General features: G+C 40.7%; 1 protein-coding gene across 2 annotated transcripts in view; it reads right to left on the bottom strand.

Moving 5' to 3' along the window:
• Positions 1 to 15,322, bottom strand: part of LOC140489990 (ADAMTS-like protein 1) — a 557,511-nt gene that overhangs the window by 44,372 nt on the left and 497,817 nt on the right. For both annotated transcript variants that reach the window (XM_072589066.1, XM_072589067.1), the window contains 2 exons: positions 8,403 to 8,530; positions 7,921 to 8,049 (listed from right to left, as the gene is read on the bottom strand). In XM_072589066.1, coding sequence (XP_072445167.1) covers positions 7,921 to 8,049; positions 8,403 to 8,530 — 257 coding nt within the window. The remainder of the gene's footprint in view (positions 1 to 7,920; positions 8,050 to 8,402; positions 8,531 to 15,322) is intronic.

Here is a 15,322-nt window from a genome sequence, read left to right as displayed (position 1 = left end):
GACAATAAATCAATCAACTGAAATTGGTAGATTTTTGCAAACTAGAGATATTAATGGATACAGGAGAAAAGCAGATGTATGGAGTTGGTTCGCAGCTCAAAACTGCAAATCTTATTGAATAATAAAACAGGATCAAAGGGGCAAATAGTTTCCATCTGTCTCAAGCAGAATCTTGTTGAGGCTGCAGAAGTCTTACCTGGCTGGAGACCTGTGCTGACTGCTCAACCAAAAGCAAATCAGGCCACGAGGAGGATACTAGTGGGACTTCTCAATGAAACAAGACCTGAGGGGGGATTTCTCGCCTATTGAGAATTGCCAGCCAATCAGAGGCTGGCAGAATTTGCTCAGCAACACCACAAGGAAGAGCACCCACTGGAGTCCTAGGGTCAGGGAATGACACAGGGGCACAGTTAGATTAACAGATGGAGGGGTTTACAGGGATTGGGTCACAGGGTGAGAGAGCTGCAAATGGCTCAATAGCTCTACGTTGCCCACTCCCACCTTTCCTGATCTCCAGTCTCTTGATCAGGAACTGCGATGCTTCTGAATGAGGAATCCCTGCTCTGGGAATGTGTTTCATTCCATCCTCAAAATTCCAAACATGCGATTTGGGTGAAAAACCAAACCCACATTGGGTGGAGTTTTATTTTGAGAGTGAGGAAGCTGTACTTGTGTGTGCTGTGAGCCTTTTCAAAGGCCAATAGCATTAAACAGACTCACATGCAGTAAAGTTGAAAGACATCTGGTATCACAGAACATTTACTGTATGTGTACTTCAGGTATTGACCTACTGTGTCAATTAAAAAGCTTGGCCCCCAAGCACTGTCCAACGGCATCATCTAACATTACAAATCAATCCTACTAATGGTTGTGAGGCACAAACAACGTGTTGCAACCTGAAAACTTCATCCCAATTGCCAAAGTAGCAATCACCTTCGAAGGTTCTATAGCCTGTATGAGGTATACCTGTAGCATATCACCAAATGTAATGCCAGTCATTTATTGGGTACTGTGGGGATTGGGGGCTGGGCAGAGGCCCTCATTACTGTTGCCACATGTACAATCTATTACTCTGTGTGCATCAAAAGGCTAAAATAATGTGTGTCTGAATCAAGGCAATGATGTACCAACACATTTTGTATTCATTCATGGGATGTGGACATAACTGACCAGGCCAGTACTCATTACCAATCTCTAATTGCTGGAGGGAAGTTGAGAGTCAACCACATTGCTGTAGGTCTGGAGTCACATGTAGTCTAGACCAGGTAAGAATGGCAGATCTCCTTCCCAAAAGGACATTAATGAGCCAATTTCTGGCAACAGCTTCATGGTTATCTTTAGACTCTCAATGCCAGATTTTTATCAAACTCAAATTCCAACATCTGCCATAGTGGGATTTCAACCTGAATCTGCAGAACATTACTTGGGTCTCTGGACTAATAGTCGAGTGATAATACCACTCGACCAATGCCTCCCCTTGGGGAGATCTAGGGAATGTTCTTTCACTGGTGTTTTCACCTGACCTGCACATCTTTGGAGGAAACTGGAGCAAACCCACACAGACACGGGGAGAATGTGCAAACTCCACACAGACAGTTGCCTGAGGTTGGAATTGAACGTGGGTCCCTGGCACTGTGAGGTAGCAGTGCTAACCAATGAGCCACCGTGCCGCCCTGTTCTGAGCCACCGTGCCACCATCTACTAAGCCACCTTGCAACCCTGTTGCTTCGTTTCTGATATTACCAAGATACAGTCATTAGAACCATCCCAAATGGATCCAGATATAGACACTGTCAGTACTCCTGTATCTGCTGCAAAGAAAAAAGGCTGCTGCATAATTGAATGAAGAACATGAGTCCGCAACTCAAGGGCAAGCATCGACCTCCAGCCACTGTGGAGCTGCCCCTTCTGCAAACAGCCAACCATAGATGCCCTCATGGCATAGCAAATAGCGACCCATAATCGATGGCCTTCCATTGAATGCAATGCAAATGAGGTGGTGGGGGGTAGCAGGGTTGCCACAGAATGTCGAGGGGTGGAGGTCAGAACACTATGTCATGATGTCTAACAATGCAACCTCTTGTTTCACTGGGACCATGGGATGACCCCCTCCACATCAGGTTTCCATGCAGGTCATGTCTGGGCCTTCTCTGTGGTACCTGCCAAACAGAGAATGCCACTTGATCTTCAGAATCTCCACTCCACACAATTAGAGGCAGAAAACTTGCTGCACGAAAACTCCTGTCGGGAGGCTGCAGGAGTGTTCCATCTGCTGACGACCTCATCTGCTTGACTGATTCTCACCCTCTGCCTGCTCGAGCTGCTCTCCCCCAAAATGGCCCACCCAACACATCCCTTGGTATGCTCAACTGACACATCCTCCATTCTGGATTAGTGGTGCTGGAAGAGCACAGCAGTCCAAGCAACAGACACATCCTCCAACCAATGCACTTGAAATGCCCCTCAGCCCAGTCTCATTTTAAAGGTCAAGCCTAACCAGCCTATCTTGCCCGAGGATTCCTGTACTGAGCACCTTCTTATCCTGAACATGGACAGAAACAGAATGTACTGTACATCTTAACCTGCAAAATAAGTGTGCCTCTCACCTGCCTACATATCTGTTATCAATGGAAGTGGTTTCAGGGAAGGACTCCCTCAGTAGATGAGATGAGAGTGAGATAGTCACTTTTTGTGAGTCCATTGGGACTACTGGGACAGTCACTCTCAGTGAGTCCGGGGAGGGTGGGGGGGGGTGGGGAGAGGAGATGGGGGAGAGAGTCACTGCCCTCTCAGAGTCTGATGGAGCAGGGAAGAGTAATGTTGACACTCTCAGTGGTTCTAGAGGGAGTGTGGGGGGCGGCAGTCATTTTTATTTGGTTAGGGGCACGATCACTCTCAGAGGCTGTGGAGCAAAACTTCTTCCCATTAATGGGTGGAACAGTGATTAGCACTGCTGCCTCACAGCGCCAGGGACCCAGGTCCGATTCCAACCTCGGAGGACTGTCTATGTGGATTTCCTCTGGGTGCTCTGGTTTCCTTCCACAGTCCAAAAATGTGCAGGCCAGGTGAATTGGCCATGCTAAATTGCCCGTAGTGTTAGGTGCATTAATCAGATGGAAATGGGTCTTGGTGGGTTACTCTTCAGAGGGTTGGTGTGAACTTGTTGGGCTAATCTAATCTATTTGATTAGTTGTTGCTTTGCTTCCTGCCATTTCACAGCCTTGAGAATCTCCCCCATATGCTATTTTTCATATTAACATGCAAACAAATTTTTGAGCCATATCTGACAACTAATAAACATCATAATATAGGCTTCTATTTTACCATTGGTAACAATTAACAAAGTGCCATTCATTTTTTGTGCTGAACAAGAAACTCACAGATGAGTTAGTGATACTAGAATTGGGTTGGAATGTGGTCCTAAGAACAATCTGAGAGCACCAAAACCATAATGTTTGATTTCTTCCAACAATATTAGAGCTCAAACGTCAGCTAACACGAAGGGTCTGAATTCAGTAGCAGTTTCAAAGAGCAACTGTGCTTTGAAAATAACCTCAGTATTAATCATCACTAGAGTACAGCAAAGGAGTGCAAGAAACATGATCTTGTGATGGAAATGAAAGATCTATTAGTTTGTGGCTTTGTATTATTGCTGTTTAAAAAGGATTAGAGGGTACAAACAAAATTTGAAACAATTCAAGTTCAAGAATCAATAAAAGAAATAAAATCACGCCTTTTGAATAGTTAGGCAAAACAATTCCCATTGCCAAGATCCTTATTCATTCTCATTCCATATAGAATTACACACAGATGCCAACCAATAACCATCTCCAAGAACAATAACTTGTGTTTACGCAGCACTTTTAGTGCAATAAAACATTCCAAGCTGCTTCACAGGGGTATTATAAAACAAAATATGACACCAAGCTGCATAAGGAAATATTCCGACAGATGACAAAAAAAAACTGGCTACAGGGCGAGATGAGAAGTGAGGGGGTTCAGGAGAGAATTCCAGAGCTTTAGGTCTCAGCAGCAGAAGTTATGACCATCAATGATGCAGTGATTAAAATCGGGAAGGCTCAAGAGGTCAGAATTAGATGATTGCGGTGATCCCAGAACGTTGGAGCAATGAGGAGATTACTCAGTTATGGAAGGGCGAGGCAGTGGATGAATTTCAAAACAAAGTTAAATATGTTAAAATCCAGGCATTGCTCATCTGGGAGCCAATTTAAGTCATTGTGCACGGGGAATGATCAGGTGAGTGGCTAGGACACGGACAACAGAGATTTGGATGACCTCAAATATGGGTGAAAGGAAATTAGGTAGTTGGAAATGTGGAGTAATCAAATCAACCATAAACTTATTGAATGGGAGAGCAGGCTCAAGAGGCATATTTGACTCACTCCTTTGAAATCCCAAACTTTTCTGCTCAACAAGTCCACATGACATCATTGTAACAGGAAGTGTTCCTGACTCTGAGACACTCCTTTAGTTTAACCTTTTCCAATACATTCAGACTCATGTAGAACACTTTCCCTCCCAAGCCTTTTACTCTCACTGTTGACATTTTTCTACATAATCACATTCACCATTTCCCTCTCAAGTCTCTCACTTTACATACTCAAGCAATCTAGCAGTTTCTCTATTCTTCTGACATACATGCTCTCTGAACTTGAAAGTCTGGTAGTTTGCAGGGTCAAAGATCATTAACTTTGATTTTCTTCCTAACAGTCTTGAGGTTTGTCAGTCCTTTTAAGATACAGCATGATTAATCTAATGGATTTTCTCTGTGGAAGACATCTTTCTGCTCGACTCAGGCAATTTTTTCTTTGCAGTATCTCAGATCAATGGACATTGGTCATGTCTGCTCAGTAGTAATTTCCATGGAATTGTATGCACCACACCTTCAGTATTTGTCAACAAATATTTTTTTCTCAACCCATCTGTAGACTTGCTCTGATTTTATTGACCCATTTGTAGGTTTCTGCTGAAGCTTGAAATTATTTACTTCGGGCAGCACTTTGGTTCGTGGGGCGACACTGTGGCTCAGTGGTTATCACTGCTGCCTCACAGTGCTAGAGACCTCGGTTTGATTCCAGCCTCGGGTGAATGTCTGTATGGAGTTTGCACATTCTCCTTGAGTCTGCATGGGTTTCCTCTGGGTGTCTGGTTTCCTCCTACAATCCAAAGATGTGCAGCCATGCTAAATTGCCCATAGTGTTCAGGGATGTGTAGGTTAGGTGCATTAGTCAGGGATAAATGTAGAGTGATGATGTAGGGGAATGGGTTTGGGTGGGATACACTTCAGAGGGTTGGTATGGACTTGTTGGGCCGAAGGGTCTGTTTCCACATTTAGGGATTCTAAGGATTCAATGTGTGACTGGATTTCAGTGATTTCATTTTTGATGAAACCAACAAATTCATGTACTTTATTGGTAGGGTGATTGAGTTTTGGAGCCATGAGGTCAAGTTTCAGCTCTATGAGACAATGGTAAGGCCGCACCTGGAGTATTGCATACAGTTCTAGTCACCGCATTATAGGAAGGATGTGGAAGCTTTGGAAAGGGTGCAGAGGAGATTTACTAGGACGTTGCCTGGTATGGAAGGAAGGTCTTATGAGGAAAGGCTGAGGGAATTGAGGCTGTTTTCATTGGAGAGAAGATGATTGAGAGGTGACTTAATGGAGATGTATAAGATAATCAGAGGGTTATATAGGGTGGACAGTGACAGCCTTTTTTCCATGGATGTTGAAGGCTAATACAAGGGGACATAGCTTTAAATTTAGGGGTGATAGGTTTAGGACAGATATCAGGAGTAGTTTCTTGACTCAGAGAGTAGGAGGAGTGTGGAATGGCCTGCCTGCAACAGTAATAGACTCGCCAACGTTAAGGGCATTTATATGGGCATTGGACATACATATGGATAATAATAGGTGTAGGTTAGATGGACATCAGATTAATTTCACAGGTCAGCGCAATATCAAGGGCCAAAAGGCCTGTTCTGCGCTATAATGTTCTATGTTCTATGCTCTATGTTTATATACTCAGTTTTGCTATTTGAGAATGGCATTTGGATTGGTGCTCTCTCAGTCATAGTAAGGATTCTTTCGGGAAAAATAAGAAAGTCACTTCTCCTGATTGCACTTAATTCTTCTGAGTCACATCATCAGATTTGAGACTTGTTTTCTGAGTTACATCAGGTATAGATTTGTCAATTGCCTCAAATGGTGTTTGCTGTTCATTGACTCTCATGCTCATTTTTCCTCACAGTTCCATCTGATTTCCTGGATAATATGAAACAAATTTATTTTTCCAGCATAACAAAGCTCAATGAATCCCAACATGAGTCTACCAAGCCCTATGAATGATGCTGCCAGCTGTCATCTGACCAGTTGTTCCATGATCAGTTTTTTCTTCAGCATTGTATTGTTTGTAACTGCTTTGTCATTCGAAGATGATGACGGTAGAGACGAGCCTTCCAATTCAAGATGGAGAATTCTTGATTGTGAAATACAAACATGTTATCAACTAGTTGAGAGTTGATTGTAGCATACTTTTGCCCTGTTTTGGTAGTGGATAGTTTTCTTAACCATGGCTCACGATCTGATTATATAATTAAATGTGCTCCAATGTCTAACTTGAAATTTCTGAAGATGACCATAGACATAAAGATTAGCTTGCCAAAATGTAATGGCAAGATTATCTATTTCCCCTATGAACACTTTAGGGGTTTCTGATGTTATAGACTTTCTACTTCATTAATATAACTGCGGGTATCAGTTCTTTCCTTGCTTTTCTGACAATGACTTATTGTGTGATAGATAAGGCATTTACCTTTAATAGCTTGACACTGTCTATACCTGAGAGATTTCTTTGTTCTACAACAGTGAGAAGAATTGAGTTTCTAGTTCCTGTCCCAATCGCTGTACTCATGTCTCATGTGGGTCTTTTGTGGTTTTTATTCTTACCTCTAATGCCAAGATATTCTCCTCTAAGGAGTGATCATGTTGTTTCCAGACTTTCTCCTCTCTCACCATCTGAACTGCTTTCTCAAGATTCAGGTCTTCTCTGGATTGCAATAAATCTGATAAAGAGTCATCGGCAACTCCTACAACAATTCTGTACCTTATGAGTTCTGACAAAGTCACCATAGTTGCATTTTGACAATTATCATTAACAAAATCATCTGAGGATTCCCCTAGATACTGAACTCTTGTAGTGAATCTTACTCTTTGGAGAAGTGAGGTAGTTCTGTGGTTGAAGTAGTTGTCAAGGGCTTTCAGTATCTCCTTGAGTAAGTGCTTTTTTGGATGTATAGGGGGATGTCCACAGTGAACAGCACAATAAGGGCTCCCTTACTAAAGGACATGAAGAGAAAGTTTTCCCAAGCTGTAAATGCTCAAAGATAGCTTTCAGAATTCTTTCTTAGTGCCACAGCTGAGAGTGGATATTTGTAATGACTTCATTAAAAGCTAATACTTCAGAGAAAGTTTGTAGACAGAAAGCCTTTGAACTCCACCATGTCCAAGTATGTGAGTAAAATCATGAAGGTAACTCACTTAATATTCTATCATTTCAACATCATTCAGGTGCAATTCTGATGTAAACATTAACACACTTTTCCCTTAGAAAGCTCAGAATTTCTGGACGACCTTCTTTGTCCATTTTTATCATACTATTTAACTACATTCCAGAAGCAACATCTCATTGAACAGCAAGCCACAATCAGCTTAGTGTTTTGTGTAATACTATTCAGCAAGAGAGCATGTGTACACATTCTTTGGATACACTTAATATTTTCTTGTAATGTACAATTCATGAGAAAGCATTATTCCTAAGTCTTTAAAATGTAAAACAAAATCTCAATAACTTTCTTAATTATCACATAAGATAACATGCAGTAATTTAATTACAGTCTTACCATTGACCTGACAGTTAATTGTGATATTGGCTCTCAACCTTGCTTTAACAACGCTTCCCACATCCACATTGACAGACGTCGAGTTAAAGTTGACCAAATCATGTTTGGACACTCTAATTACTGGCTTCCCTACACAAAATAAAATGGATGACACATCATGTAACTACTGTATGCTGGGGAATGTCTGTTAATGAACCATATTGTCCAAACAAAAGCATTGAATTGAGTGTAGGTATCACCATCTGTATCAACAATTGTAGTTTTCATGATTCCATCAGTTGTAGTTTATTGTTTTGTCTACCACTGTTGTTCTGGTTCAATTGATCTGAGAACTGAAATCCTTGCTTTTGTGTTTTCATGCTCCATTAGAAAGTGATAAATTGTTACTGTGCACACTGGTAAAATTGTCAATTACTTCAGCAAACAAAGACAAATGCTTCTTTCCAAAAAGGGGAATATAATCAATTATAATTGCAACAAACCTGGTATGGCAACTTTGGAGGATAAGGAATCCCATCCTATAGGACTTGTAGCAGTGCAGGTGTAGACTCCCACATCAGACTTGTTTGGAAAAAATATTTGCAAGGCTTGATCTGAAAGAAGTTTAATTCTGCAAGGGAAAACTGAACAATGAGGATTGCTGACCTGAAAACAAAGTGTTTACACAGCTCAAGTTTCCCATCAATAGGAAGACAAATACACTCACAATATACTTGATGACTGAAGTTAAGTTGTATATTTGTTATGACGTAAACAGCTAATCCTTTGTAAATTTCCTATACAATTGTGTAATCTGGACTCTCAGGGTCTTGTGACAGAAACCAGGGGCGCTGGGGCACAGTGCTAGAGTCCTCTCTTCTGGGCCATAAGGTACAAGTCCAAGTGACACCTGCCCAGGATGTATGTCATAACATGTCCAAACAGGTTGGTTAAATCAGACCGATTATCAATATGTTTAAAATATATTGTGAACACTACGTCAGTGGTCAACATCTTCTGGAGTGTAGTCTGTTGTGGGAATTCTAGATCGGAGGCAGGGGTGCTACCTACTGAGACACAAGACCTCCACGTGTTACCTTTTCTACAAATTAAGAACTTTTTACAAAAGCCTATTTACCATTCCAAGGATTGTGATTCCAACTTCAGCAGTGATCCATTTGAACCTCCTGAAAGTCTTTACCACTTTTCTATTTGCTAAATATTTAATTGTAAAATTGTTATCAACTGCTGTGTAATCTTGCATGTGAGTAAGGAAAATGAGCTCCACTATACAGCATTTTTGCTATGTTAAAATATCAAGAAAAGCCCTGCTTCAGTGGTAGCATTTGTGTGACTACGTCAGAAGTTTGAGCGTTCAAGTCACATTACAAGAACCAAGCACAAAAGAAAATCGCAGTTGACAGTTCTGTACATTACTGAGAAATTGCGGCATCGTTCGAGGTTTTCCTGGTGAGATACTAAATGGAGACTCTGTCTACCTTCTTAGGTGGATATAAAAGAACCCATGGGAATTTTTCAAAGAATATAAGGGGAATTACAATACCCTGGTCTCCTAGTCAATACTGAATGGAGGAACAGACTTAAGAAAATGAATGACCTCCCTATGTTCCAATATTGCTACTGGTAAATATAATTGCAGGAACAGATACCTCCATTAGTCACTAGCTTCAGTCTTCCCTGGTTAAAACACATCTCAAAACAATAAATTTAGCATCATATTGTTGGTGCTTAGGCTTTTCATACTATCTTTTTGTAAATCCAAGTAAATGGCCTCTACCAGATTGCCCTCCTTCTCTAACTAATTTACTTCCTCAGAAGAATTCCAGACACTTCTTGGGCATCATCCAGTATTTCTCATTACTTCCTATGCTACCTCTGCTTCTCAGATATTATTTACAGCAACTCATTTATCAATCAGAAGTATGTCATACATGGTGCATTAACCGGCCTGTAATTGCAAAGGTTTTGCCTTACTCTTTTTATAAATATTGGATTACTTGCCATGCTCCATTACACAAATGCTGCGTCAATATTTATGGAACTCTGCTAAACTAGCAATCTATTTCCTGCTTTAATTCTTTAAGAGCACTAATCTATATCCCATCTGGCCGAGATGTCTTGTGTATATGCACTTTTTCAATTTCTGTGAGACATATTTATTATTAAGTTGCTTAAATGCTTAAATAACTAGCCCAAATTCCCCTGATGGCTTCACTGTATTAGTTAATGGAAATCCCTCAAAACATACAACAGGAGGCCATTCCAAAAGGCTGGATAGGCTGGGACCTTTCTTTTACTGGAGTGTAGAAGGTTGAGAGGTGACCTTATAGAGGTTTATAAAATCATTAGGAGGATAGATAGAGTTAATTGATCAGTGTATTTTCCCTAGGATTGGGGGATTTCACGACTCGAGGATATATTTTTAAGTTGAGAGGAGAAAGATTAAAAAAAGACATGAGGAGCAAATTCTTTTTTTTACACAGAGAGTGGTTCACATGTGGAATGAACTTCTTGAGGAAGTGGTGGATGAGGTCACAGTTAAAATGTTTAAATAACACTTGGATAAGAACTTGAATAGGACAGGAATAGGATATGGGCCAGGAGTAGGCAGGTTGGACGAGTTTAGTTTGGATTTATTTTCAGCATGGATTGGTTAGACTGAAGGGTCTGTTTTCATACTGTATGGCTCTATGACTCAATACCTATACTGACACTTTGAAAGAGCTATCCAATTATTCCTAGTCCCGATCTGCCTTTAACTCCATACCCCGTGAATTCTTTTTTTTAAGTATTTATCCATTTTCTTCTTCCAAGCTATTATTGCTTTTTAGATCACACCTGTTCACTGTGTAAAATCATTTCTTTTCATTGCACCCTCAGGTTTATTCCCAGTGATCTTAAATTCATATCCTTGGGTTCCTGACTTGTCTGTCACAGGAAACAATTTCTGTTTAGCTATTCCATCCGTCACAACTGCAAACAACTCTATTCAGTCTTTCCTTTATCTTCTCTACACTAAGGAGAACAGTTCAGCTTCTTAAGAATCTCGATGTAATTGAAATTTCTCATCCCTGATACCATTCTGATAAAATAGAAGATCCAAAGGAGATTGAAAAAAATGCAGTTCCCAGAATGCATCACAACACTCTAGCTGTGGCCTAATCACTAAGTTGTAAGGGGTCAAGCTAACTGTGTTGTTTTTGTACTCCATGCCTTTATTCAATAAGGCATATCAACTTATTCTGTCACCTTCTTTTTCCACTTATATCCACTTAAATTCAACCATTTAGTTTCTGTTACCTCCTCTCATCTTTCTTTCCTAAATGCATCATTTGTATAGAACTTGCACCTAGCCCTCCTTTGCGAAATCAATGAAGACTGCTCGAATAATTAATATAAGTTATTCCTTCCATGTCCCTACTTATATCTAACATTATTTTAATATTTATATGGTTAGAAGATGTTTGTTCTCTTTTAAAATTCATCTAACTCTATTTTTGTTTCGTTTCAAATACTTTCCTTTGCTATCTGTAACTGTGTCTTTTCTAGGAAACCTAATTGCATCATTTCATTACTTGCCATGTATATAAACAATTCTGCTCTTTTTGAGATTAAATTGCCATAACTGTAATGTTTCTATAAACCTCTTTTGACAAACATATACACTCACGTTGCTCCCTTATAAAATAGAAGATCCTCGTTCTATTTTTGAATATAGTTTCCCATCACCTTTCCCTGATGTTTTTCACAATTCTAAAAATCAGTTTCTCGGCAGTCTCTTGCCACTTTTTATTTTAGGTCTGGAAAACAATATGAAATCTAACAATCCTTTTCTGTAGCTAATCGAGTCAGGCAAACCACATACATCGAATAGAACTCGGCAAATTGAAATCTATTCATTTCAATGCATTCTGAGAGTGTGTATTCCACCCTATTCTAGCAGGCAGGAAATCGGCTCCAATGGATTATTAAATGCCCAACCCAATACATTTGGGTCCAAACCCATCATTCTGTTGCACAAATACTGCAAGAATCAATTGGTAAATAACACCATTTCTATCTGATACTTTGACATTTACTTTAAGGATAGAGAGAGATTCGAACAGATCTGATTTATAAAATAGATTATGATGAACATAGTTAACAATTTTGTGCTTATGGAAATGCTCATTGTTGGTGATGTGACAGACTATACAAATACCATATTTTTCAGAAGTTTAACAGCTAGACAGTGTCTTGTTCCAGTTATTGTTCAAATGTTAAAATGTTTAATTTTTCAACCTTATTGTTGCTTCTTGGTCGGGAGGTAGCAAGTATCAGTAAGACTAATTCCAGCCAAACCCAAAAGAAGAGGCACCTGCAGGAACTAAACTGTTAGCCACAACCAGTACGAGGTTCCCTTGATGATCAGAAATGTAAACTGACAACGCTTGTGTCTCTCCAGCTCTATAACAAAGTGCTCACTATCCTGGAATTGCACCTACAGATTCTTACCTTGGGGAGCTGGTGGGAGAACCCAGGAAGTTTGATTGTAGCTGGTTTTGGTTGTTTAGTTGGTCATTACATTAACCATTTACTGAACTGCTTTCAAGGGATACCAGAGAAGAACAGGTCATTTGGTCCCTTGAGCCTGCTTCATTATTTTGTACAGGTGATCTAGTTATGGCTTCAATCCCGCTTGTCTGTCTGTTCCTCCACAGCACCCCCCTCTCCAACATGTCTTTGCAAAGTACAAGGCTGATACATTGATATCCATTTTTCAGTCAGGTATGCTGAGTGGATCATATCCCCTTCATTATAGGATCGAAGGGTGCATGACGACACAATATTCAGTCGCACCATTTGCGACTCCCAAGTTACTGAAGCAGTCCATGTTTATATGCAGCAAGACCTGGACAACATCTAGATTTAGAGTAATAAGTGCTAAATATCATTGTACACACAAGCTTCAGATCTTAATCATCTCCAACAAACAATTACCCAACCATTATCCCACAACACAGAAACTGCAGCTAGCGACAGTTTGTAAATTGCTGAAAAAGAAAATGTGCGCTATTGTTTTTTGAAAGAAGAAACAAAATAACAAACATAAGTGAAAGTCGGGGCTGATATCATAAAGTAATATAAGTAAGCCAAAGTAGAATGAGGGAAGGAGAGTAAAGTGAACATAAGGGAGATAAGTTTAAGAATTAGACTAAGTATGGCTGAGGAGCTCAGCCTCATGGCCTGCAGTATGTGGAATCTTAGGCCCTCCTTACAGTCTGAATGACCACATCTGTATGAAATTCCACAGTTTGATCAGCTTGTGGTATCAGAGTTAGAACATCATCTGGAGGTAGAGCAGTGCATCTGTTCGGCTGGGAGTTTCATGAAGAGCACATTGTGAAACATAGTTACTCTGCAGCTGAAGGAGCACAGTCAAAGAAGGAATGGGTGACCACGCAGAAGAAAAGTGGCAGGCAGGAAGTCAGGAAAGCCCCAGAACGCATCTCACTCAAGAACTGATTTTCTGTGTTGGTAAATGGTGAAAGTGACAGTTCCTCTGGAGTGTGCAGACAGAGCCCAGATGCACAAGGGGATGAGCAGAAAGAGAGAGAGAGAATAACAGTGGCAGGAGATTCAAAAGTCAGAGGCACAGCCAGGCCCTTCTGTAGTGACAGACATGACTTCAGGATGGTGTCTTGCCTCCCGGGGACCTGGGCCAAAGTTGTCACTGAACAGCTGAAGGACATTCTGAAGGGGAACAGAGAACAGTCAGAGATCATGGTTCAGACTGCGATCAACAAAAGGAGGATAAGATCCTGCAACAATAACTGAGAAAGGCAGGAGGCAGATTAAAAAGCGGGATCATGGGTTGCAATTCCTGGATTTTCTCTAGTGCCAAATGCTAGTGCATATAGGAATAAATAGATGGATTTGATTTATTATTGTCACATGTACCTATGTACAGTGAAAAGTTTGTTTTGCATACAGTACAGGCAGATCATACCATGCAAAGTCTATTGGGGTAATAGAACAGAGTGAAAAGTACAATGTTATCGCTGCAGAGAAGGTGCACAAAAAGCAAGATCAACATTTGAATTTAAAACTTAAGAGGTCCATTCAGAAGTCTAACAATAACGAGGAAGATGCTGTTTTGACTCTGTTCATATGTACGTTTAAGCTTTTATATCTTTTGCCGAGAGAGGTTGGAACATATGGGATAACTGGGATGGGAGGGATCAGTGATGATGCTGGCTGTCTTTCCAAGGCAGTAAGAAGAATAGATGGAGTCAATATTGGCTGGTGTGATGGACTGGGCTGTACTCACGACTCCCTGTAGTTTCCTACAGTCCTGGACAGAGCAGTTGCAACAAATGTATGCATGGCTGAAGAGTTGCAGCGGGGTGGAGGGGTGGGGGTGGGGCTTTAGACTCCTGGATCACTGGGTCCATTTCTGGGAAAGGTGGGACCTGTACAAGTCCAATAGATTGCACCTGAACTGGAATGGGTCCAACAGTCTTATGGGGAGGTTTACTCATGTGATTGATAAGGGTTTAAACTAATCTAGTAGTTGGCTGGGACAAGGAGTGGAGGTACAGCAGGAGGTAATGCATGTATAGAAGAACCATCAAGTCAATTTAGAAGGTAGCATGAGTACAGTCAAGTTAACATGAAGAAGCACAGCAAGACTGGATGGTATTAATTTTAACTCAAGGAGTTTTGCAGGTAATGTAGGTGAGTAGAGGGTACTGATTAAAATATGAGGGAGGGACATGACTGACGGCTCAATATTCTAAGTTATGAGTTTTTAGGTGAGACAGATGTTATGGATCAGGTCAGACCCCCTCAAAATATTTCAAATAGGTAGCCCAGACCCTAACCTTTCCAGTTGTTTTGAGCAGGTATAAAGTGGATATTCCAGGAGGGATGCAGCTGGTCAACACCCCACTGTAAATAAATTCTGTTTTGTTTAACAGTTTGTTTAAACAGTTGTTTAACTGTTCTGAATGAAATACGAACGAAAGAGAACAGAGTACAGAATAACTTAACCTAACTGAAAAGCCAAAGGTCTGATCCAACTTAATGATGCTGTTCCAAAGTCCTGCAACAATCCCCATAAACACCCCCTGACAAAAAAAGGTAAAATCAAACACAGAGTCTTAGAGGAGAGAGAGAGAGAGAGAGAGAGAGAGAGAGAGAGAGAGAGAGCGAGAGAGAGAGCATGAGAGCGAGAGAGCGTGAGACATAGCAGAAAAATTCATTATGGAACACCTTCTTCCATGTTGCTGTTTTTTTTTGTCCAGGAGCCTCAAAGACTGACTGCTTGTTAAAACCAAACCAAACCAGAAAAAAGCTGAGCTGGGAGAACTGGCCACTACCCTTTCATTGTACGATTTGTTTTTAACTTGACTGCCTTTTG

The sequence above is a fragment of the Chiloscyllium punctatum genome, chromosome 2 (genome assembly GCF_047496795.1).
Source record: "Chiloscyllium punctatum isolate Juve2018m chromosome 2, sChiPun1.3, whole genome shotgun sequence".
Classification (NCBI taxonomy): domain Eukaryota; kingdom Metazoa; phylum Chordata; class Chondrichthyes; order Orectolobiformes; family Hemiscylliidae; genus Chiloscyllium; species Chiloscyllium punctatum.
Note: the sequence above shows the minus strand (reverse complement) of the source record. Positions and strands in the feature narration are given on the sequence as shown.